General features: G+C 38.8%; 2 protein-coding genes across 2 annotated transcripts in view; both read left to right on the top strand.

The window, feature by feature from the left end:
- Nucleotides 1-19,919, top strand: part of LOC110862513 (mucin-12) — a 31,070-nt gene extending 11,151 nt beyond the window's left edge. The window contains exons 3-6 of the mRNA XM_035845623.1: nt 1,242-1,365; nt 2,830-3,031; nt 15,727-15,971; nt 16,051-19,919. Coding sequence (XP_035701516.1) covers nt 1,242-1,365; nt 2,830-3,031; nt 15,727-15,971; nt 16,051-18,852 — 3,373 coding nt within the window. The 3' untranslated portion in view covers nt 18,853-19,919. The remainder of the gene's footprint in view (nt 1-1,241; nt 1,366-2,829; nt 3,032-15,726; nt 15,972-16,050) is intronic.
- On the top strand, nt 6,133-10,356 carry LOC118433588 (protein ANTAGONIST OF LIKE HETEROCHROMATIN PROTEIN 1-like). The gene is made up of 2 exons (XM_035845624.1): nt 6,133-7,790; nt 7,855-10,356. Exons 1-2 carry the CDS (start codon nt 7,335-7,337, stop codon nt 8,581-8,583), a joined length of 1,185 nt encoding a protein of 394 aa, XP_035701517.1. The 5' UTR covers nt 6,133-7,334; the 3' UTR covers nt 8,584-10,356.
- Nucleotides 19,920-24,992: the final 5,073 nt, after the last annotated feature.

Genomic DNA, 24,992 nt, shown 5'->3' with positions numbered 1-24,992 from the left:
GATTTTCTTGTTTGCATTTCAACCGCAATTTATCATCCGCTTCAAATAATAAGCCTTCTCCAAAATCGACAATGAGAAAAGAGAGAAATGTATGTACAATCAGTCAATGTTTGTATTGCATTTTGTTCGGAATGAATGCAACTGGTAGCTTTGATGAGATGTGATACACACTGCACAACAATACGTACAAACAGAAATACGGACGGGATAAGATCATCTTCTTCTTCTTGGTAGACCATCCCATCACCCAAGAAGATTCCAGATTAGAGATAAATGCGAGTAAAAAACATAATACGGTGGGTGGTCACTTCATCTTCAAAGAGCCCGTGGTTTGATCCTTCCTCCAAAAGTCTTACTTATTTTTAGTCGACGGGAATAAAACCATATTTCTTCTAAGTAATCTTCCCCACACAACTTTGGGATTTAAGAGAGAGATGACACTTTTTTAAACCTGGAATAAATCAGGTCGCAATTATTCATTCACGAAATTTATGCATGATGGGATTTATGCACCTTTTCATAGAACCCAAGCGTTCCTAATGATGCTTGTAATTCAATATTAAAGTGTCTCTTGCCTCCATGATCCAGCGTCATTGTCTTTATCGTCCGAATTGGTAGACGCCACGGACGGACGACTTGGTTACAAAAACCTTGAAACAAAGTCGTGAATGAATTTGTGGTTGGATTGGATTTACGTGGAAGGAATGTGGCTGCGGCTTTCATCTCATCGCATCATCGTCATCTCCTTAAGTTATTGTATCGGGCGAGCATATTTCATCTCGAGGAAATATTCGGGCTTATTATGTTATAAAACAAACGAAAAGGTTTCGTCCGTAATGATATCTGGTATACAATTCGAGATGGAGTGAAAATATGCATCATTTACATTCTGATTTAAAAATGTCTCGTGTATGTATTTATTTTTTACCACTCGAAAGAAATGTGTCCACAAAGTAAACTAACTAAATTCATTAATGACTCACGAACGAACCCCTGCAATTTAGGGAGATTAATGGGTTTGGACATTCGAGCATAATATAATTTGTCATTTTATTATTATTTCGAGCCCTGGTTCCTAAAACTACCTGAAGCAAGTTTTTTAAGTGACTAGCATAATCATGCTGGTTGGTTGGTACCTGTTGCTGAAATTGTTTGTGGTGGTGGTGGTGTGACTGTCACGGAATTTCGCAAATGAGCCAAAAAACCCTGTAGTCTAAAATGTCGTGTTTTATTTTTTGCAGTCCGAGTGAAACAAAGTTGAAGAGTTTGGACGAGTTGAAGAACTACATCTGCTCCGATGGGACATGCAAATGCGGACTCAGCTGCCCATTAAGACTCGATCATGCGTTCAGTTTTGATCCAAAGGTAACAATAATGATAAATTTAATGGAGACAGACATGCTACAAAATGGACAAGATAAATGCTTAAAAATTCGCAAATACTTAAACTAGTACAATAAAAATGCCAATAATACTTACATATGTACACCTGTTCTAAACCTAAGTACACATCAACATGGATAAGTAGACGTGTATCGTTGGTGGCTGTCAATATTCATCATTAAGTTTATTTAAATAGTCGCGAATCACTTTTGTCCAGTTTAATTAATCAAAGAAAACTTGTTGAAATGGAATATTGTTGTGGTAAGAGACGCCATAAAATAAGGAAACCGGCCGAGCCACTCGTAATAAAAAAGATTGATGGCTTTTGATCCAGCCGGTGCGTCCAGTCCACTTTCAGGCCAACAAATCTCAACAAATGAGATTCATGATGCGAAAAAATCCGTGTGGTTAATTTATTACAAAATTTGTCATAATTTAAGCTGAAAAACCAACTTATTTTATCAAACAAGTTGATTTTTGTGCAATATGGCAAATTGCAGACTCATGAAAATGATTATGAGTTTTATTTGTCGTATCGCGTATACCAGAGTTGAGTCGGTTTTCCAAATTTATGATAAAGTATCCGAATTTAGGATAAAGTATCCGAACTGAATGAAACATTCGGTTCGGGTTTGCATACTTTGTCAATCGAAAAACTCGGATTCGGTTTGGATGAATATTTTTTAACCAAAGTTTCGGAATTTTCGAATTCCATTCGAATGAATATTTGTCAGCCGAAAAATTCGGATTCGGTTCGGATGGATCAGAAAACGTGGTGAACCGACTCAACTCTGGCATTCAGACATGCCCAGCATAGGAGCAGAACTGCATAAAATTTATAAGTCTCAAGTCTGGTTTGTTAAACAAATAGGAAAAAATCCTGAAAGAAATGCAGGATAATAATTCATTGAAATTTCACATCATTTTAACTTTATCTCACTCACTTACCTATGTACATATTTTACGAGTGAGTGAGTATTATATAACTAGAGAGAAAAAAAACGTGGAAAAATCAACAAGTGACTTATGTTGTCGGACTGGAGAGTTGTTTAAACTTTTTGCTCATTCTCCATGCAATCAATGCACTTCGTATTGTTGAGAGTTTAAATTACTTTTGGTATGTTTTCTCATGCAAATTACAATGGAGATGAGATATGTGTGGAAAATTGAGAATGATTTATGAGATGTAGTACCACTAACAGGTTTGCTTTTGATTTAAATTTTTACATGCACATAGATTTAAAAAGTAGGGACGCGATTTATTTGTTTTATTTTAAAAATTTATCATTTTGTAACCACATTTTGAAAATTTGTAATGTGTATTAAGTGTAATTATAAAGTACTTTAGGCGTACGATAATTAACGAATTGGTCCAAATTGTAAAAAGTTTGATGAAGAATTGCGAAAATAATTTTCATAATATTTTTTGTTCTTACTTCTCCACAGGTGATAAGCGTATCTTGTGAGAAACGTCAAAAACGTACCAATTCTGAAGATGACTTAATGTACCTCACCGGCTTTAAGGAGCACACGGATGAAGAAGAAGTAGTCGAAGATGAACCCAAAACCACGTTGTGCAATCATTACAAAAGAAAAATCCCAAAATCTGAGGATTCACCTTTGATCTCTTCTACGAGAGAGGATTTAGGTAAGAAATTTTGCCTTTTTTTCTACCAAATCTGAACCTAAATTTTAAGGGATATTTAGAGAAGTGCGGTAAAAAAATAAGCGTATGCAAACATTTACTTTGCCTCTTCTGTTGAAGGGATCATTTTATGTAACATCTAATTTTTAGCACTTTAGCAGTTTTACGTACAAATAATTTTTCTCATTTTCTGCCCTCGATGATTTAAAAGATAAGAAAAATCGCATTTTTGAAGAAGTGGGGCAAAAAAATAAGCGTAGATAATATTAAATTTAATGTAATAATTTTTACCACTTTAGCCGTTTTACATATGCATGTATAAATATTTTGTTATCTTTCTCTGCTCTCAATGATTTCAAAGATAGTAAAAATCGCATTAGCAGGATAAACATAAATGATGAGCATATGGCAAGCGATTAATTTAATTTGTATCCTAAACACAACTCGTTCCACTTAAACATCCAGTTGCTCATCCTCTCCTCGTCTTCTTCCTTTCGCTTCATTTCCTCTTTGTTTTTACTATTTTTATTTACCTTTCCCGTTTTTTTGCTGGAACTAGAAACTAAATGGTATCATCATTTCGACGCAATTTCAATTTCCAACGTTTTTAAACGACATAATAATATTAACCCCATTTAAAATTTTCGGTGATCCCACCCAAAACTAAATTAGTAAGGTCAGGGCATATTTTACGAGCTAATTGGTGGCAGACGTCTCATTGTAAATGGTGGAGCATACATGCGTCATACATCAATTAGTATTTGCTTACATGGCTCAAGTCAAGTTTTAAAAACGTCGTAAAGTGAAGAATTAATGGAGAAGGAAGAAGAAGACGAGTCAGTCAAGTGGTATTCGTTGGGAGAAGGATATGCACATCATTTTGAAGAAAACGAGAACAGGACAAACTGTCATTACGTAATTTGTGCGAGAGATGAACCAAGAGATGCGATTTGCTTGGAAATGGATTCTTTTTCCTATTTCCTGCCCAAGTCAGAAACAGATCATAACATTTGTTTTTGTTTAAAAGTGACTCGACCCCTTTTTCTTCTCCTTCCTTATTAGTATTCAGTTACGTACTTGAGTTGAGACGAGGCAAAATGTGTTTTAGTTTCGTTTGATGTTACACAAGTCAATGGCCCATTTTTGCATTTAAACTACGCTTTTAAACCAACGAGCAGAGGGCATGTGCGACGTATGTAAGTAGCAAATTAAGGCGAGAACAAATTAGATTTTTGATGGGCATAATGGGGAGAGGATATTTTTGAAAATAATTTTGTTAATTTTGAAATTTTTTTTGTAAGAAAGTTAAACTAGGAAAATCTCTAGCTAAATCAATATTTAGCTTTGAGATTGATTATCAAGCCAAATAGATGGAAGGTGCAGGTTAGTTACACATATGTAGATAAGTACTTATGTACATACCCATGCACAATGGCTGATCAAATGATGACATTAACATGCAATTAACTGTTCATAATTTACGTGGACATATACACACAAGTCCAACCGCAACTTGTGTACATCATCCATCCTTTCATACCATTTCAACAAATCGGTTTTCACATGTTAAATTAAACCAAGTAATAATGTAACAAACACTTGAAAGAGAAGATTAATTTCTTCATCACCACTTTGAAATTTTGCATTTATTCACACTTCCAACTTTGTGAGCCTCATGAATTGAAAGAGTGTGCGATAAGTGCTGAATAATGCTGTTAAATAAATCAAGTTCAAACTCAAGCAAGTGAGCGAGTGAGCAAAAGCAATATTATTATTATGCAGTGATGTTATAATATAATGTGATGACTGTATGCACATACTTTTTTTCCCTGCCTTCAAATTGCCCAGAGAGGCCATCGATCTCTTCGTGTTGTTCAGAATAGAAGATCCCGTCGTCGTCGTGATGATGTAAATTTAAATATTTATAAGATTCATGAGCATTCATTCAACTCCATATTTACCACGACGGAGGATGGGATAGGAGGACAAAAAAAGCATAAAAAAGATGGTCAATCTCAATCACATAATTCTTAAAGCGTATAAATGTATCATTCCACTGTGTAAATAAGCACTGTCAAATGATGCAGAATTGGATGTGTCAAGATTATTTAAAGAGTCAGTCCCCTGCCATTTTTTGTAAGCACTTACTCCTCTCTCTAAACCCAATTTTAGCAAGGATTTCAAATTGAAAAGTGTGAAATATTGGTTAAAGACGGTCATAAAATAAAATATTATTATCATCATTCATCCCACCCACCAACCAACAAGCAACCAACCTACTCGGCTCCTCTCAACCCTTTTCTCTAGTGCGAGATTGAGATTTAAATTTAAATTCGAATCCACTCCGCGATGGTTGCGAGAGAGAGAGATGCGGGTTTCTTCAGGGTTTGAGAATGACAGGGAGGCATTTAGCATATTCATTCATCTCATCCTCCTCAGGAGTGTGTAGTGGATGCATTCCTTTATGCAGCTCTTCTTCCCTTCGTCGTCATAAAATAAAATAAACCGTTACAACGCATGTAACCAAGGGGTGAAAGGAGTGTGTCATACGTCAAAGTGAATATCAAATTGTTCGAAAATTTGTTAAGATTGACACTTCTGACGTGTTTTCGACGTTTGTGTCTTATTTGTGTCAAATTTAACAGTTGATAACCCTTATGTGACATATATATGACCTCTGAGGTCAAAATGGAGGTCACCATTGAATTCGACTTTGAAAACTAGTAAAAATGACGTGTCACATGTCAAAACTGACACGTGACACTTTTTCGTCACTTTTCGTCACTTTTCGTCACTGTGACGACGTCATCGTCACAGGTGACGTCCAAACGCAAAATGACATGAATTTTCGAATTCGTAATTGAAAAATAGTTATAAATGATGTGTCACATGTCAAAACTGACACGTGACACTTTTTCGTCACTTTTCGTCATTGTGACGACGTCATCGTCACGGGTGACGATGTCACAGTGTCCATCTTCGAACTCATCCTGTCCCTTGACGTTAGGAGTTTACGTTCAAAATTTCAAGTCTCTATGTCTTTCCGTTCAAAAGTTATCGGAGCTACGGACGGACAGACAGACAGACAGACAGACGGACGGACATAACGATCTTATAAAGGGCTTTCACCCCTTAATAAACTGCAAGCAAAGCAAGCATCCCCGACTTTGCTGGAAGGAAGGGTTGAAGTGATGGTGATGATGACGACAATCGGGGTGCCATAAGCACTTAGGTTTTGGGTCGGTCGGGTTTGTGAATATGATTATGAAACGAAATTGTTTTTGAGCTTTCCTGGTTTCGTGGGATGTGCAGGAAGTGGCCGGGACGGAAGACGGGGGGACATCTGAATTGTAGGATAAGGGGAGGGAAGAGTTTATATATCATGGGGACATAAAACAATCCTAGGGACATTGTCCCCACGCTTCCGCAGCCACTGTGCTTAGTTGTGCACAAGTCTTTATTAGAGTACACAAAAGCTGTAACAATGATAATAATAACGCCAACAACTTGAACTCTGGACGTAATATGGGAGAAAAGCAGGAACGGGTTTAGGTTATGTTATGTTCCGGTGTGACAGGGAAGTTTGATGGTTAATGTATTCAATTCTTTATTATCACACAATATCAGACAGACCTGCATTCGGGGTGAATCGCATTGGATGTGATGATGAGCACGGGACAAAGTTGAGGAAGGAAGAGGAGGAAATTTTCATGGAAGTGAATACGTACACACGAAGCATTTTGGATAGAATTTAGTCGACGGAGGAGGACGAGTCTTGTGTGTCATGTTATGGTGTGGTTGGTGACACTAATTGAACTTGACTCGCTTCCCCCGATATCCAATTTGGTTGGGAATTGTCAACATTTCCATCCTAATGGAAACACTCAACTTGTCACGGGTTGCTTGGTGGTGGTGCTGGAATGACGCGTTTCCTCCATCCCTCGCAAAGAACACGATTTAAAATTCTCCCAAAAATGGGGCTAAAACACGAGAATGACGACTTCCAGCAGGGATTTTTGGGATTTTAAACCATGAAATTAAATTGAATGCATGCAAATGATGTGATGTGACTCATTCAAGTGGATCGTTAGTTGGTTGGTGGATGTACACAATAAAATTTAATGCGCTTTTCACGGAAAAATACATACATAGAGATAAACATTGAGATGAACATTGCAATTCACGCACCCTTGGTAACTACGTAAACAGCGTAAAATCCGTAAACTTACGAACGTTTACAAACAGCTTCCCGTGAATTCACTTTTGTAATTATTTTCGTAAAAATTTATCTGATAATCGAAACAAAATGCCGATTATTTCCAGAAAACGGAAATTAATGGAAGAAATTTGTGAAGCTGCATTTATTGATATAATAAATAGTCCTACACAGGCAGATATCATTTTCGATAACGCGATAGATGATGTTCTGACCATTTCAACGTACCGTCTTTCTGTTCCACGATTATTTGTCCCGAAGTCAGATGATTGGTTCCGAAGAATCTTGCCAAACTACTCCGACCACTATTTCAAAAAATTTATGCGAGTCTCTCGAAAGGATTTCACTCTCATTCTGCGGATGATAGAAAACAGCAACGTCTTTAAGTCCAACAGTCGTCAACAACTAAAAGTCGACCAGCAACTCGCCATAACTTTTCATAAGTTAGGGCATGACGGAACCGGAAGCGGGGTATCTACTACGGCAGCGTTGTTTGGAGTTGGTGGGGGTGGTACCATATTGAAAGTGGTCACTCGAGTTCTAAAGGTACACAATAGACTTCACAAGTATGAAGTTGATAGGAGTGTCTAAAAAAATATGTATTTCTCAGGCAATTTTAGAATTAGAAAAAGATTGGATAAGATGGCCAGACGAAACCGAACGATTGGAAATTGCAAGGAATATGGTTGACCAACTTCCAAATTGTATTGGATATATTGACGGATCTCACATCAACCTTGAAGAAGCACCACTGGATGACCCCGAGTCATATTTTACGCGAAAGCAGCGGTACGCCATCCAACTGCAAGCCGTTTGTGACAACAATAAGATGATCAGGAGCATTTTTGTCGGATATCCGGGCTCGGTTCATGATGCTAGAGTTTTTGATAACTCAGAAATCGGGAAAAATCCAGAAAAATTTTTGGACAGAGGTCAGTGGATTGCCGGGGATTCAGCCTACAAAAATACGGACTACATGATAACACCGTTCAAAAATAATGCGTCAACTGGAACCACTGCGGAGAGACGGCGATTTAACAAGTATTTTTCGGGATTTCGTGTCAAGATAGAATGCTGCTTTGGAATTATTAAAGAAACTTTTGGGAGTTTAAAGGAATTGCGAATTCGTGTGGATAGGTCAAATGGACACACGCTGGCTTGTTCGTGGATCAGGGGGTGTATTATTTTGTACAACATTCTGAAGGACTCGTTTACTGAATCGGAGGAAATTAATATAGAAGTTGATGATGATGCCCAAGAAGGAAATCATGACCAAGGGGATGATTACAAACGCAACGCTTTATTTCAATTTGTTAATGGAAAACTCAACATGATGTGATTACCTCAGCATTTTAATAATTCAAAGCATTTTAATCATTAATAAACCTTAGATTTGTTCTGCTTTAATCTGTGCCAACTCCAATTTCAAACTGCATTCTTTATCGATTCGGTATCGCGATATTTCCATCTCATTTTGTAATTTCAATTCTTCCAAAGCTAATTTTCTCTCTTGCAATTTTTGTTCATCTTCATACTGCCTCAATTTCAGTTCATATTCCAAATTTTTTAGTCTTTTTTCTTCTTCCCATTTATCCCTGGCTAAAATTATCTCTTGCTTTTGAAGTTCAGTTCGAATTATGGACGCTTCAGCTAAAGCAGATATTCCGGAATCAGCGTGCTTTCGTTTTCCGAGGTCTTTTCTTGCTGAAGTAAGATTATTTGCGATCAATTTCCCTGGAGTTGATGGCTTCTGGGAGACAGTTTCAACATCCACATTAATTTCGGTTTCCGGTATTTCTTCATCTTCAGCATTCAGTTCATCATCTCGTCCAAAATCACTCCACGATTGTGCTTGAAGAGTTCCCGAGGAGGAATCGTGAAGATGTGGTGGGTCGAATGTAGCTTTTTCACCATAAATTTCATCGAGTTCGTCGAATAGTGGACACATATTGAGCAACGTCCCTGGGGAAAGCAAGAATGTCAAAGTATACATACATATGTATAGGAGCAAAAAATAGTTTAGTACTTTTAACAGATTGTTCCCCTTCTAATTCCAGCACGCCTTGACCAGTCCTATTTCGCCATTCCATTTGTAATGCAAGTATTTCTTGCTTTTATCCCATTAAAATTGCTAAACGTGTCTAGATTCTAGAAGTTACAAACTGACGATGAGATTATTGTTGTGTAAAAATCAAACATTTTTTTCCGATGATGTTTTTTTTTGTACGGGAAATATTTACAGCCTGAGGAAACAGGTCAAATCAAAATGTTTGATGTTTGATCCTTCCTTCGTGATGAACCAGTAATAACGATCCTCTCTCTGCCCAATTTATTTATGCATCCAGCAAAACCATTAACTAAACATTTACATACAAAAGCCATATGCATTTCATTCCATATTTTCAAACTGCTATATATTTCTCGCCATAAAAATATTTGGACTTTATTTCCACCCCTGTTTGAAACTTTGGGAGACAGTTTGTAAAATATTGTGGAATTCGTGTTCCAAACTCTGTGGCTGGCACTTACGCAAGAAGAAGAAGAAGAAAGAATGATGACACCAGGATTTATATAGAGTTGCAACTGCTCTTGCAACATTAAAATTGTAAAGTTGAAACCGTAAATGCATATTTAAATATATAAGCTGCTCGTGAAGAGGGGAAAGGTTAGCCAAGTGCAACTTTTAAGGTAAAAATAGCCACAACACCCAACATTCCCCGATTTGGAGGGTGGGTAACTTATCTTTTTCCTAATAAGGTGCACATGCACCACACATCAGACGCATTATACAACATGCATTCATGTTATTTTCTCCAAAATCTTCTCTGGAGAAGAGAGAGAAGATTTTTTTATGTTGTTGGTGCATCGTGTTAAAAGGATGATGTGATATGCATCGCGTGTTCTTATTCTCGTCATCATCGCCGAGAGAGAGTCCTCATCGACATGTCCTTATTTCAAAGGATTTACTTAGTTAGTTAGTAGACACACACACATTCTAAATTTAACGGGTGCAGCAGAAACAAAGTGAAACTTGGGAGCGATGCTTATCTCTTCTCTGCCCCCAAGTTCTGTTCTGGGGAAAATGCGTTGAATGTGTGAATTTCATGGAGCGGAACTCCCTCCTTTCTTCACAGGAGTAGATGCGAGAATATAAATATTTTTGGTGTGCTTAAAACCCAGTCGAGTCAGCACGACGACGACGAGTATCTGATTGTAGGATGGATGATGTTGAGTTGTTGAACCATTTCTCTAAAGTGTCGTCGTAAGTAAAGTTAGTTTGAGACAAGTTTTCGGTGTCAGATCTCGTTAGAGTTAGCGAGGAGGACATGGTGATGTTAATCCTTATCGGGTTTTCACTTGTCATTTATTAATTGATGCGAATTACTAACCACGTCTAATCAGTTGTTTTGGTAGCGTTGTTCCGTTCCTTTTTACCCTGCACTCTTAAAAAACTGGTATTAAATCAGGGCTGACCGGCACGGTAATAACGGACATTTACCGTTTGGTAACGTAAAAATTTACCACTCAGAACAAGCTACTACCAATTCGGTAGAAAGTTACTACCAAATCAATACAAGTACGGAGTATGTATGCGACTCTACCAGATTTTTACCAGAGTCCCGTTCTGCATGCGCGCACCTTGTCTGCCTAAAATTTCCAGAGTCCACAACAATAATTTATTTACAATTTATAACAATGATTTATTTCTGCGGCACGAAACATGACGAGGTCTCTCTCTCCTCTTTTTTAAGTGGCACAAAAGGTGTGTTGAATCATTCCCATCGCGTATAATCTCATGATTCGATATTATTACCGAGCTGCTGTTATTATCTGCTTCATTTCATTTCACTCGGTTGTGTGGATGGATACAAATTTCTAAAGCACTTTTCATGGAGGATGAGTCTGAATCATGTCGCTCGTCGTGGTGACTTTTTACTTTAATTGTATGTCTGTCGTATTGTGGTAGTTTTATGTTATTTTATTTTATTGGACATGCACAATACAGCATTTTCAAGTTTAATCTTCCAGTCGTGCATTAAATGACCAACTTCTTTTACGGGGGGAGACATGTGAAGTGAAAAGCATTTCTAGAGCCATGAATGGGAAATGTACAACTTATTTGGTTGGGCCCACTTTTTATTGCTTTATTGCTTCTGATAATCCTTTCTATAAAATGTCTTGGTCGTCGTAAGTACACACAATTTAAAGCCAACAACCATCTCGAGTACTTTTTATGCCTCGTCTCATTCCATATGTATGTACATACGCTAAAGACGTTATTAGACACAAATGCGGTTATAAATATATTCCCCTGATGATGATTCAGTTACATTTTATTGATAACAACAACCCGCATGATCTAAAATCACGTTCTCCGTCCTCCAGAAAAAGAAAAAAAACTACTCCGTTTTTAAGCCGGTGTACATTTCCAGGCACAAAGGAACCCAGTGTGTGTACCTTAATTTGAATTAGCGTTTCACTTATTGGCGTTTATCCTCTCGGGAGCAGGAGCAGTATGCAGATACGAATGTATTGATCACCCATTAGTCAGACAGATGTGGCTGGATGAGGAATAAAAGTCATATTTTATTCCATGCTCCGCAGCAGAGAGAGATTTTATTTCCAATTTTGTTGTGTTCGTCGGCGTCTTGGAAGGCAAGTTTTGTCGAGTTCCATGAAAATGAGACGACGAGTCTTTTATGGAAATAGTTTAGGTTGCGTGATGAAAAAACAGTGTGGTTAAATTACTTGACGCAGGCATGCCCTTATTTGTAAAGGAGAAGACCGACCTCAAGACCCATTTTTGAACCTGCCTGGAATAATATGCTGCCATGTATGTGTAGTACTTACCTTGAAGAAATATTCCCAACAGGAATTATATGCATGTACCTTTTTAATAAAAAAGTATCTCTAAACTACCACTAACAGTGGAGGTCTCCCAACGTATGCTCTCAGATTTTGATTTTAAACCAGTGTCGATTGATGGGAAATTTAATTCATATGAAATTTGAAAAAGACCCGATCTGCCAATGCTCATGTTTGGCAGAGATATGTATTTGCATCCGAAGGAGAGAAAATTCGCACTAAAGTTGACAAATTTTGCACTTACCAAATTTACTGCATATTTTCTCCTCTTTCTATACAAATACATATGTCTTCCAAACCTGAGCATTTGGGGATCATATCTTTTGCAAATTTCATACGAATTAAGTTTATGATCGACTGACACTGATTTAGTCACAATCTGTGAGCATTCCTTGGGAGACCCCCATTCTAAGCATGTCAGGTTGAGTTATCGTGAAATCCTGCAAAAACCAACGAATTTCAATCCTATCATCAAAATTGATTTGTTTACTCATTACATTTCAAAGGTATCGTTGTACACATCCCCACATTCAACCATTCTAAAGTCATTTACAAAGTTTTCCAATTTTTTGTTACACCCATTTCATTCTCTCCAATTCTCTTAACAATGGTGTCATTCCTCCCGAAAATAAAGGGACACCAACCAACCATTCCTCTCCCTTTCAACAAACTTTCCTTCCTTCCTTCCTTCCTTCCTCACCAAGCCAGCAAGCAACAAAGCGAGTAAAAAGAGTGAATTTGTCTTGTACATAAACTCACCAGCGAAATACAAACAACTCAACTCAATTTCAATGAGATCTTTTTACTCTGGAAAAATAAATGACACCAGCGACGCAAAGTGAGTGCAAGGGAGCCAGAGTAAATAAATTTTCTCACACTCGAACCAATTCAGGCCAATTTGATCATGCAGGGATGGGAATAAGAAGAAGATAAAGGAGACGAACGAAGGGTCGACATCTCTCTCTCAACTTCTAAATAGTATTTGTTATTCAGCCTGAGAGAATACTACTTACTGCACTTTCGAATGTATCCTTTTCTCTATTTTTACCCCGTCCCCACAGAATAATTGAAGACAAATAAAAAATTATGAGGATGAGGGAAGGCTGCTGGTGAGAGAGAGAGAAGGGCAGTCGTGGCAATGGGTCTTCTTAATCCAGATAAAATGGAATAAAAGTGATATCTACAACACCACCAGTTGCTTATTGCTTGTTCGTAATAACATGTATCCCATCACATTACGTTGCACCATTACGTAACACCAGGTATAGGTTTTGGTTATCATCATGCTTCGTGTCACTCCGTGGGTTGATGATAATCCGTCCAGTGGTGGTGGGTACATAGATAGGTTGGTGGCAGGGATGTTGAACATCCGGTTGGTTTCATTAGTTGGTAGTAATAATGTCACTATGGAAGAAGGGCCCTTATTTACGCCGTGTGGGTAAGTAAGCAAGCTCTCGGGTGAGTAATAAACATGCTCACTTTTTTACCAAAGAAGTAGAATAAAGCAATGGGCTACATTACATTGTTCCACTCCTCTCCTGATGCCGTGTGTGATGTAAAGTGATGATCTAGCCATCATCCATCCATCCATCTGCCTCTCTCTAAAGGAGATAAAGAAGGGAAGAAGGTAGGTTCGGGTTCCGGTGTGGTTTGTCCATCAAAAAAGGGATGATTTCACGATGAACAAACGGATGCAGGCTGAATTTTTACCTGCAACAATTCTCTCTCTTGCATAATACTTACAACTTGTTTAGTTGGGCTAAACGGTTGTAGGATTTGATACAAATTGTGACCAATTCTTGTTTCATTTTCAAAAGTAAAACGCTAACATGATTGGTGGCAATTCTTCAATTAGAATTTGATGATACGTATATTTTACCCCATTAAAAATGGACTACGCGTGGAGGTGACAGAATGATGTGAAATAAATTGAGAAATTTGTACTCATCCATCCATCCATCCAGGATTTGCTTCTTTTCCACTTTGTTCCGCTTTTCTCCCAGATTGAGACGGAAACTTCAATTATTTTCTGGACAGATGCATCCTTGCTCCTCTCCTCGTGTTGTTATTACGACACGGTTAAACGATGCTGGATTGTCTTGTCAGTCAGTCGGGTTATAAAATGCGGTGATTACTAGTGTAAAAAAACAGCGTTGAAATGTGTACGCATGATATTGATCGTAAATACCAAGGTTTTGGGATAAAGATGAACATTATTGCTGTTACAATTTTACATGCAATTTGTTACACAAAAGTTTTTCTGGTTGTTCTTATTTTTATTTTCAATCGTATTTTTACACTACTCACCGAACCTGAAATGAAAAGTGATTGTATTCACACTCCTCAATCATAAACCACGAACCATTAACTAAATATGTAACAAATAGTAAATAAATATGCATCAGCCCGAAAAGCGTAAGGTGATGAAAGTCGTGCAGATGTTTCTTTATCATTATGAACTCATGATGATGATTGTGATTTCCTCTTAAATAGATCCAACCCACCTTTTGTCACATTATTTTATTTTAGCCGAGTCCACAATGAACAAGCAAAGCACCTTTTTATCCGTCTAAATGAACCCACCATTCTGGATGGATGTGGATGGATCTCTTTTACTTCTGGCCAGTTCAAAATTCAATTGGTTTGTTGCAACTATTGCAATCTGGAACGGTGTGTTACATAATAATGAATAGCCAGCCAGCCAGTTTAGAATGAATGATACCACTCGAACCTAAATAAAAATTAATTCGCTTCACTGCACCGGTTTATTGCGTTACTCTACAAAAATACAAATGCCGTCGGTATATAATCTGGTAGTCATTCATCCCTTTTCGACAGGAAGGAAGGAAGCTCTTACATACAGGGTGGTTAAAATGTCACGCTACAATGGAAAATTTTTCGATGGGAAAAATTTATAAATTTCCATTAGTTACCGAAATTTTGTCTCTAAAATTCAATGTTTTAAGAATTTTGTCATCAGTTTTCCATCAGTTTTGATAATAATTATAAAAATCTTAATCCAAAATCTTGTAACTAATGGGGATTTAGGGATTTTTCCCATTGAAAAATTTTCCATTGTTGCGTGACATTTAAACCACCCTGTATGTACATTTGGATGATGATGAACCGTATTTTTTTACACATCACGACACGACAGAGTCGTCTGCAATTTTAGTTTAACAACGAACAAAGTAGTGGAATTACTCTGAGAGAGAGAGATTTAGTTGTTGTGTTGCATACGTAATAAATAAATATGAATTGGTATGCATTGAGCAGAGGCATTTATTTGATGTAAAGTTTGTAAAGAGGGATTAACAAGGTTTGAGTATTTACTCGTTTGACATGGATAAGACCACACCCGACTCAACAATGGAAAGGTGGTGGATAAATGAGCTGTGCATAAATAAGAGCGTCCTAAATTGCATGAAAAGGAGTGAATGAAATGAAAATGATTCAGCAAAGTATTTATTTATCTCATTCGTGGTGTTTTATTCGTACGAGTAAAGAAGTAAGAAAGGAAATGATGAGTACAATTATTTGTTTGGGAGGATGTTATCAAAAGTCTGCAAGCTTAAACAAATTGGTTAATTAATTCTATTTCGCACTTTTTTTGCAGGAGATTGTCCCAACAATGGGAGTAAAAAACGGAGAATTAGTGAATCTTCGGACTTTTCTGTGTCATCGAATCCTGGACTTGGACCTGGAAATGCGACGCCCACTTATCAAACGACGTCATCAAGTAAGGGCTCCCCCACCCCGCCAACCCTTCAGTCTAGAAACACGTTTTCATCATCACGAGGCCTCCATGTCGCTGTCCCATGTTCTCAACAAAGTCCCGACACGACGACACAAACACCACAGGTACTTACATAAATTATCTAAAATTATAAAGCAAATGAGGCATTACATAAATTAACATGATGCTTATTTTCTCGTTTAGACGGAAATGTCCCCAGCTTCCTCGGTGGGATCGGAACGTTCCTTCACCACGACGAGTCGACCACTTCGATCTACTCCGACTCCACCGTCGTCATCCTCGTCTTCTTCGACCACACCGCTTGGAAAATCCAGTCCGCCCGGTGTCATGACAAGAAGTGCGGCCGCAGCGACGAAGAATGACAATTTAACCGCTTCGCCTAATACTACACCTCCGCCCACGAGTAATTCCCCCACCATCACAACTACTCCACCAACGACCACGACTACATCATCATCCACCAGAAAAGCATCTTCTAACCAGCCCCACATTAGTACAACGACAACGAGCCAAAAATGTGGTGGCAGAGAAAAGTCTCCTTGTCCCAATGTGGATGTGAGGTCACTTCCCACCGAAGGAAATCGTCCCCCGCAGCCAGGAAAGGAAACGGTGTCGAGTAATTCGCCCCCGCCCGTCGTAATTGTGCCATCATTGCCGCCATCAAGTACGACCACGACGACGATAATAACTCCTCCCACTCTGCCTCCCTTGGTGGACTTGTCTGGAAACCTGCTCGGACTTTCGTCCACCCCGACAACAACTATTTCAACATCATCATCACCTTCTTCTAGTCAGTATACGCTAACTCCGCTCAGCCTTGCGGATTGCACGAATAACACGACCATCACACCAGCCACGACCACCACGACGACGACAACTTGTAACCTGTCCACTTTACCAATGACGATGAATATGAGTCTCAACTCGAACGGTTGTGGTTTCACGTTGTCCCCCATTGTTCATTCTGGGACGGGGATGAGCATATTGAATTCTCCACTTACAATTCCAACCTTAGATCTCCAGAAATTAATCGGGGCTGACGGGACGCTCCAGCAACAGCACACGTTCCTCCCACAATTCCAACCACAAGTCCTCTTCTCGATCCCAAGTAATAATAACAACGCGACGAATAACACTGGTGGGCAGCAGCTCACCCAAATCCAGCCATTGGTCAATACCACGTCACTCAATGGTGCCACGGTCGTAATGGAGAAGGTCAGTTCGGGAGAGAAAGCTGCAGACTCATCAGCAGAGAAATCTCCGCTCCAATTAGTTCAGGATGTGGTGAATCGTGTCGATGAGAAGAAGAAGAAAGACGGAGAAGGAACGACAGAAGCAGATCCTTCCAAATCTGATTCAACATCCGATACCAAAAGTGATGATGGAGCGAGCAATAATGACGATAATGATGACGGTGATAAGAGCAAAAAGACGGGAGGAGAAGTCGTTAGCCCTGTAAATGACTCATCTTCCTTGGAGAAAAGTAGTACAAATCCATCAGATAAAGCAGCAGGCGGAGGAGAGGAAAGTCCTTCCACAGAGAAATCAACGAGTGATGGCACACCGACAGCGAAATCTGCTACAGACAAGATACTGCCCAAGCAGCCTGACTCTGTCACCACCCAACTACCACCCCAACAACAACACCAATTCATCCAACAGATCCCACAAACCGTCACGGTGTCCTCCACCCCGCAAATCTTTCTCCAACAGAGCGGTGGTCAACCCACATTTACCACGTCGTCAATCCCAACCAGCGATGCTTTCGGCCAAATGCGTTACCCAATTATTCAAACGATTCAACCATTCTTCTCCACGGGAGGCCAACTCATCTTCTCATCACCGAATCAGGCGCAACAAGGCCAAGGCAACACGACTGGGGATCCATCCTCCATCCTGCAACAAGGGCAGCAACAGCACCAGCCAAGCATTCAGCAGCAACCTCAGCAACAGTCTTTCATCTACCATCACCAAGATGCCCATCAAGCCCATCAACCCTTCTCCGCCATTCTGGGGGACGGTACAACCATGCCGTTCATGTTTGACCCGGCCGCGGGCACCTTTATTTCCCCCCTGACCTTGCAGTCCAACAATAATGCTACCACCCCAGGGGGGAAGAAGAAGAAGAAGCGTCTCTCCAAGAAACAGCAGCAGCAACAAGCCCACCTCCAACTCCAGCAGCAACTACTCATCCAACAAATCCAGGCTCAACAGCAAGCCCAGCAAGCTTTATCGGCCGCCTTCTCGTCTCCCTTGACCATTTTCCCGCAGTCCTTCCCCCTCAGCCTGCAACCTATGGGGATGAATATGAACATGAATATGAACATGCCCTTCTTCCAGCCTCAAACTATACTCACGCTGCCGAACCTTATTCTCAATCCGGCCGATGGGACGCTGTTCCTCCAGCCAAGTGCTCCCGTCGCCACGCAGCAGCAAGCCACCACACTTGGCCAGCAGCAACAGCAGCAAGGAAACGTTCAGCTCCAGCAAGGGCAGCTTATCGGTGGTGGTTTAAATCGTTCCAGCCTTCCAACGAATCCGCTCATTGCGCCGAAAAAGGACGAAACTGGGTCATCATCATTATCAAAACCTGGCTCCGAGTCGGGATCTTCGGACGATCTGCGGAGGAATAATCCAACTCCGGACTCGAGCACGGGGGACATTGGGGCAGCGGGTGGGGTGACACAACTCGGGATATTGGCCGGGTGTGGGGGAAGTAGTGGGAGTAATTCCTCCTCCACAACAACGACGCCAATCCCCAGTCCGATAATTAGCGTGGGTGGTGGCGGCGGCAATGGTGGTGGTGGCTTAATTCCTTTGGGACCAGGACATCAAACGACGACGACAACTACCGTGCTTCCGGTGGTGAAGAAAGCCTCAATCAGCAAGTCTAGAGCTGTCAGTAGTAGTTCCACGGTTAAGAGGATTTTCCACCAGAAACAAATCCTACCAAAAATTGATTCTACTACACCATCGAATGATTAGTAGATTAAAAATACCTTCCAATAATAAGTTTCTCTCAATTGGAAGGAATTGAGCAGGAATCCAAGAAAATAGTTATAAATAGGACGAAATTGAGTTAATTTCGACTGGAAACCTTACATTTGTTGGTAATGCATACATGTAACATGCGAAAGTTGAGTTTTACAAAAGATCTGGGTGCTATATATTCATTACATTTACATTTATAAAACTGGATCGTCGTGTATGCATTATAAAATTACTAATTTACATAAACACTAAGCTACTCGTACGCATATTAACAAAACTAATGATATTATTACGACAACAGTATGAATACAACCAACCAAACACAAGTCCGAATAACATTCAATATTACTGCGTAGCTTTTTGAAATCCTGGTGCATTTATCCTTTTCGTCACATTTTTATTTTGTATTTTAAAAAAAAGATCTGTTTTTAAATCAAAGTTTTGTTGGAAATCTCACACATAAATAACGACTGAGAAAAAGGGATAGGAATTTCCACATTCACTATATTTTCAACAAATTATGACTAATTTTTATAACGAGAAGACAGTTTTCTTTTTAACTTATATCCCAAAATGTAGTTTGTCTGTTCTCATTTATTTCAAACTATTTGTAGCAATTGAGACCTCCCAGCGTATGGTCTCAGATTTTGACCAAATTAGTGTCACACGGATGATAACAAATTTAATTAGTATGAAATTTGCAAATTGTACGATCTGCCAAAACCTGAGAATTGGCAGATAGTTTCTTTTGCAAATTTCACATTTATTAAATTTGTGATCGATTGACACTAACTTAATCAAAATCAGAGATCACACGCTGAGAGACCTCCATTGTACGTAGGTAAATTATGAAACCCTTGTGATAGCAGTTTAACATTTGTTATTTTATTATACTTGATTTTAAGTCGTTGACCGGTGTTGAAAAATTTAATTTTAACCCTTTACCGTGTATGATTGACGACAAGAAAACGCATTAAATCGGGGACACTATAAGTATGTTGTGGTCATGACGCGGGAGGAGAAATTCAGGTGTTTTTAATAAAACTCGAAAAACTGAAAAATCAAAAATTTAACATTGAGTTGTATAGGGAAATATCCAAATTTTTGGGAAGAAAATCTTCAAATTTAGCATTGTGTTGGCATAGGAGAAATCCCTCAAAATTGAAACAAATTTTAGGTCGGGGAGAGAAAATGGTGAAAATCAATGACCTCCTATAAACGACAATTGTCTTCCTTCCGCGCCATGACCACGATTTTTCAGGACGACTTTTGTCGTACTCCCGAATTAAACCATTTCTTATAAAACGACAATTGTCGTCGTTACAGTTTAAAGGGTTAATAGCTTTATTGTTACGTAATTTTATTCAGTTTAGATACTTACAGATTTTTAACCTCTTGAGTTAAGTATGGTTACGGAAAGAACATAGTACACGGTAAAGAAACCAAAAATTTAAGGGTATTGCTAACTATTTAATTGTTTAGATCGACTACGTAGTATTATAATTACGAATAGATCGTAGTAAATGTTGCACGACTTGTAAATGCTAAAATTGCAAAAAACTTATAAATAAATACCTGCAAAAAGTGTCCATACTAAAATATGTACATGTCATTTTATTCATAAGGACGAATTTTTGTGCTATGATTATAATATTTAAGGCTTACTTAATGCACGTCCTATTGTTGGATATTTACATAAGTAATGTACTGACTGCTACTACTGTGTTTTGGGTATTGATTGTTGTAAATATTGTACAATTAAATATGTCTGTTTAATCATCTGTTTCTATAAATGTTGTAACTTTACCTGTGTCAAGATAAAAATAGTTAATTCTAATTACGTAATCTTATCACATTAATATCATGTAAATGGTATTGAGTAATAATAAAAGCGTTTTCAAGTCGAATCCAAATTGAAGTCGTCCAAAAACTTTGTACTGTTAAACATTTCATCAACATACATACGAACCAAGTATAAATATATTTAGCAATAAATGAGTAGTGGTGAGGAGGATTTATAAAGAAATTATTTTGGACGGAAGTTGAAGTTACGTAAGCAAAACCTACAGTGCAGACTCCATATAGCCCGAGTCAGGGACAGAGTCCCTGACTCCTCCAGGGTCACTCTGGTTAAAATTTGCTCACTTTTAGCTTCATATCCTTTCGTGAGAAGCCATTAGGTATCACCGTGCCGGATTTAATGTTTTAAAGTAATTTCTAAAAATCGGTATGGGTCACCCCACAGGGTCGCTCCAGATAAGAATTTTACCAATTGCATGTCATATTCTTCTATTAAGACCCATTAGCAATCTATCTACCAAATTTCAGCCAGGTATGACGATTTTGAAAAATCGGTATGGGTAACCCCGTAGTCCCTCAAGATGAAAATTTTTCCAACTTGAAGTCATTTTTATCTATTAGGAGCCATTAGCAACCTCTGTACCAGATTTCAGCTTTCTACGACAACTTTGAAATTTTGGTGCACGAGACCCCACCCACTCCGATGACCCCCACCGGTCAACCACTTGACCGATTTTGCCCATCTTCGAACTCGTTTCCTAACTTTGTCCAATATGCATATGGTAAAAATTTCAAGTCAATCGGTTCAGCCGTTTTGGCTCTATCGTGCCGGACAGACGGACGGACGGACGGACGGACATGACGGTTCCATAAGCCCTGACTCGGGCTAAAAAGTTGGTAAAGCTGAGAAAGAGAAAGTTTCCAGACTGTTGAAAATTTAATACGATTCAGCTTCACTGGGAGGTCGGGTCTAGAATGGACGACTAATTAGCAGGTATACAAAGTTGATTCCATGTGAATGAAACCCGGTGCGGTATTAATAAATGACAAGATGATGATTTTCATGGAAAATGTAAATTTTTCCTGTAAAACAGCGTCTAATTAATACAACTCATTTCCAAATATAATTTAATAATCCTGTCGAATAATCGGATGACAAACTCGGTATGCGTGATCGGATTTAACGCTTGATAAATCAAAGAGGATCAAATCAACAAAAGGGAAAATGTGTGTATTTAGAAATAAAGCGATCTTTAAGCTGGAAGAATAATTCGCTAATTAATGGGTACACAGAGAGATTACAAAGGGATCGAGTCTTGCCTGTAGCTTTCATTGACAAAAGAAATTGTTTATGACGGCATGAAATGTCCTAAGCGGTCGGAGCGAGGTATGCATTTGAGCGATACACGTATGAATATGTCAGTCTATTCAATGTGACTTTGATTTAGACTTTGGAATTTGTGTTTATTCTAAGGTAAAAAATAAATGCGTCGAGCCAACAATTACCAATTGTCACTAGTTGTGTAAATATGTGTAAAATTGAGCCAATAATTGTGTAAATAATAATGATCCTTGTCATTGTTGAGTGCAAACTTCAAATCTGACGTAGCCCTAGTCTGTCACTTTCTCCAAGAAATTGAACAGTTTGAGTTATCCCACATTCATAAACTTTCCAATACGTTTAGCATGTGAAATGTCAAGTTTCCCTCACAGAATTAAAAGAAAATTGGTATTTGTCACCTTGTTCGATCCCTCTAGAAAACAATGGAATCAATCAAACTGACTTGAATTGCAACTTTCTAGTTTAATTTCCTACCAGAATTTATAAGCTATGCTGAAACCAAGCACACGTATGTCGGTCTTGCCCATCCTCAGCCAAATAAAAGAAGATGCGTACGTTTTTACGACCAAGTTCGTCAACTTCGTCGGGCTAGTTTGGTATGTCACAGACGAGCAGTCCGACAGACACGAGGGTTCTGTAAGCCTTTGTCTCTCACCAAAATTTCCATCCATCCCAAGTTCCGTGGTGCACAATTGAAGCACGAGTTGCCCATTAGCCGCTCTCTCTCTCGTCTCTTCCTTATTGTTAGTGGGACACGGCGAGAGAGAAAGTTCTGGTGAAAGTCAAGGTAGCCTGGAATTGGAGTTTTTCACAAGCAACAGCGTTTTGGAGGGATGCTTCTACACCAACAACTAACTGACGGACGAGCATACGATCGATTCCCCAGAGCAAATAAGACTACTTCTTCTGCCATCATAACTACCACGACCACTACTCCTTCTTCTAGTCAAACTAATAAAGCAACTCGTCAACCAAGCCGTGTGTTCCAGGACGTTTCACTCATCCTCCATCCGTTCAGTTCTTCTCGCTATTATTGGCACATTGTGAAGCAGAAGAAAACTGAAAATCTATCCTTATTCAGTAGTAAATGGAATAAGACGACTTGGCGAATATGGCTGCACCTGCCGAACGCGAAAAGGGCAAGCTCAACTGGTTAAGTCTCCAATAAAAAATGAATGGTTATGAATTGGCGAGTCCCATACTAAAGGATGCCTTCATACATGCACGATAAATTAACATGTGACATGTGACTTTAACCTGGAGATATGCATGGCCTTAAAAATTGGTTGGTTTCCAATAATTGGTGCGAGTGCCCGACTTTCTCCAGGAATGACACTATCCATGCTTTCTCCTCGGCGAGTGTGGTGATTTCCTTATCTTTGCAATTACGATGAGATAGCTTCCATTTTATGGCTGTATTTGCAGTTATATTGTTCCCATTTTCAGGCAGTATGTTATTGGGAGTGTGGAGGAGTGGGTGCAGTAGTGACTTTTTTTACGGCACTATTTACAAGATAAATATTTTGTCCGTGCAACCAAATTCTCGTCAGTCGGTGTGGACGGGAGGTTGAAAATAGTAGAGAGAAAGTCTGTGAGAGACTATGAAATAATGGAGGTCTCCCAGCGTATGCTCTCCGGTTTTGACCAAACTAGTGTCAATCTCACAAATTTAGGTAGTGTGAAATTTGCGAAAGACACGATCACCCAATGTGAGGGTTTTCAAAAATAAATATTTGTATCTAAAGAGGAGAAAATGCGCCTTAAAGTTGGCAAATTTTACTAGACTTTCTTAATTTACTTCACGCTTTCTCCTCTTTGGATGCAAATATCTCTGCCAAACCTGAGCATTGGCAGATCGTGTCTTTTGCAAATTTCATATTAATTAAAATTATCTTCGATTGACACTAGGTTGGTCAAAATCGGAGAGCATACGCTGGGAGACCTCCATTCTGAGTAAGGTATTGAAGAAAGGTTCAAAATAAGAATGGTATACAAAACCTCGTCATCTCTTGTGTTGCATGTTTCATCAAAATTGTTATTCGAATAGTGAACGCAAGACTACTGCTTCACTTAATTCTGGTCCTCGCCTTTGTGCTGGTGCTGGAAGAGTAATAGCATAAAGTAAACTTTGAGACGAAATTGGTCCCTTTAGTTAGTTAGTTCTCATCTCATTTCAACACGGAGAAATCAGCAAGCAAGCAATTTGTAGTTTCTCTCTCTATATTTTGCGGATGGTTGATTTCGTACTCTTGTTTCGTGTCTAATCTCATCTCGTCAGCAGCCGGATGGATGGCTTCTGCTCCCTCGTCCTGGTCGTCTGCTAGTCTTCCAGACTACAAAACTCGTGATAACCAGAAGAAGAAGCAGCAGCAGGAGGAGGACGAGAGGGGCAGAGGCATTGTGTTGAAATGGCAAAGACTGGAAAATCTCACTCAATGCATATGTAATCTCGGTGTTCGAGTGCCTTGTATGGGCAGACGACTGATAAATAGAAACTGTTAGATCAGTGAATGTAGCATGCTAAAATCTATTGGCCAGTGTTTCTGCTGTTAAAAAACATCTGCACGAAATAAGTGCACAAAAATATTTTCAAACTTTTAATAACAATCACTTAAAAGTCAGAAAAGTGTATAAATTTCTTGAAAATATGAAAATCCCGACATACATAAATTGCATTTCAATCATTTTTGTTCATTTTCTGCACTTTCACTTCGGACATTTTGTATTTTGTATCCATCATGCATTCATAAAAATAATATTGCACAAAAAAAACACTGCTACTTGCCGACGTCAAGTGTCTTAATTCAGTGGAAGTTAGTGTAGAAAATAATACAGAAATTAGAATTTTTCCCTTTTTATAATTTTTCTTTCTTCTTTTTATAATTTTATGATTAAAAAATTTGAAAAAAATCCTGTCTGACCTGAATCCCATTATTGACCCAAGTTTTTTCCCTCTCCATCACGTCACCAGCCAAGCGAAACATTTTGAAAT

Source organism: Folsomia candida, unplaced genomic scaffold (assembly GCF_002217175.1).
Source record: "Folsomia candida strain VU population unplaced genomic scaffold, ASM221717v1 Fcan01_Sc060, whole genome shotgun sequence".
Taxonomy (NCBI): Eukaryota; Metazoa; Arthropoda; class Collembola; order Entomobryomorpha; family Isotomidae; genus Folsomia; species Folsomia candida.
This window is presented reverse-complemented; position numbering and strand designations above follow the sequence as displayed.

Bases quoted from the DNA above. Each gene is read 5' to 3' on its own strand.
- LOC118433588 (XM_035845624.1), top strand. From the start codon at position 7,335: ATGCCGATTATTTCCAGAAAACGGAAATTAATGGAAGAAATTTGTGAA. The intron at 7,791-7,854 runs GTACACAATAGA...TGTATTTCTCAG, and splicing joins TGGTCACTCGAGTTCTAAAG to GCAATTTTAGAATTAGAAAA.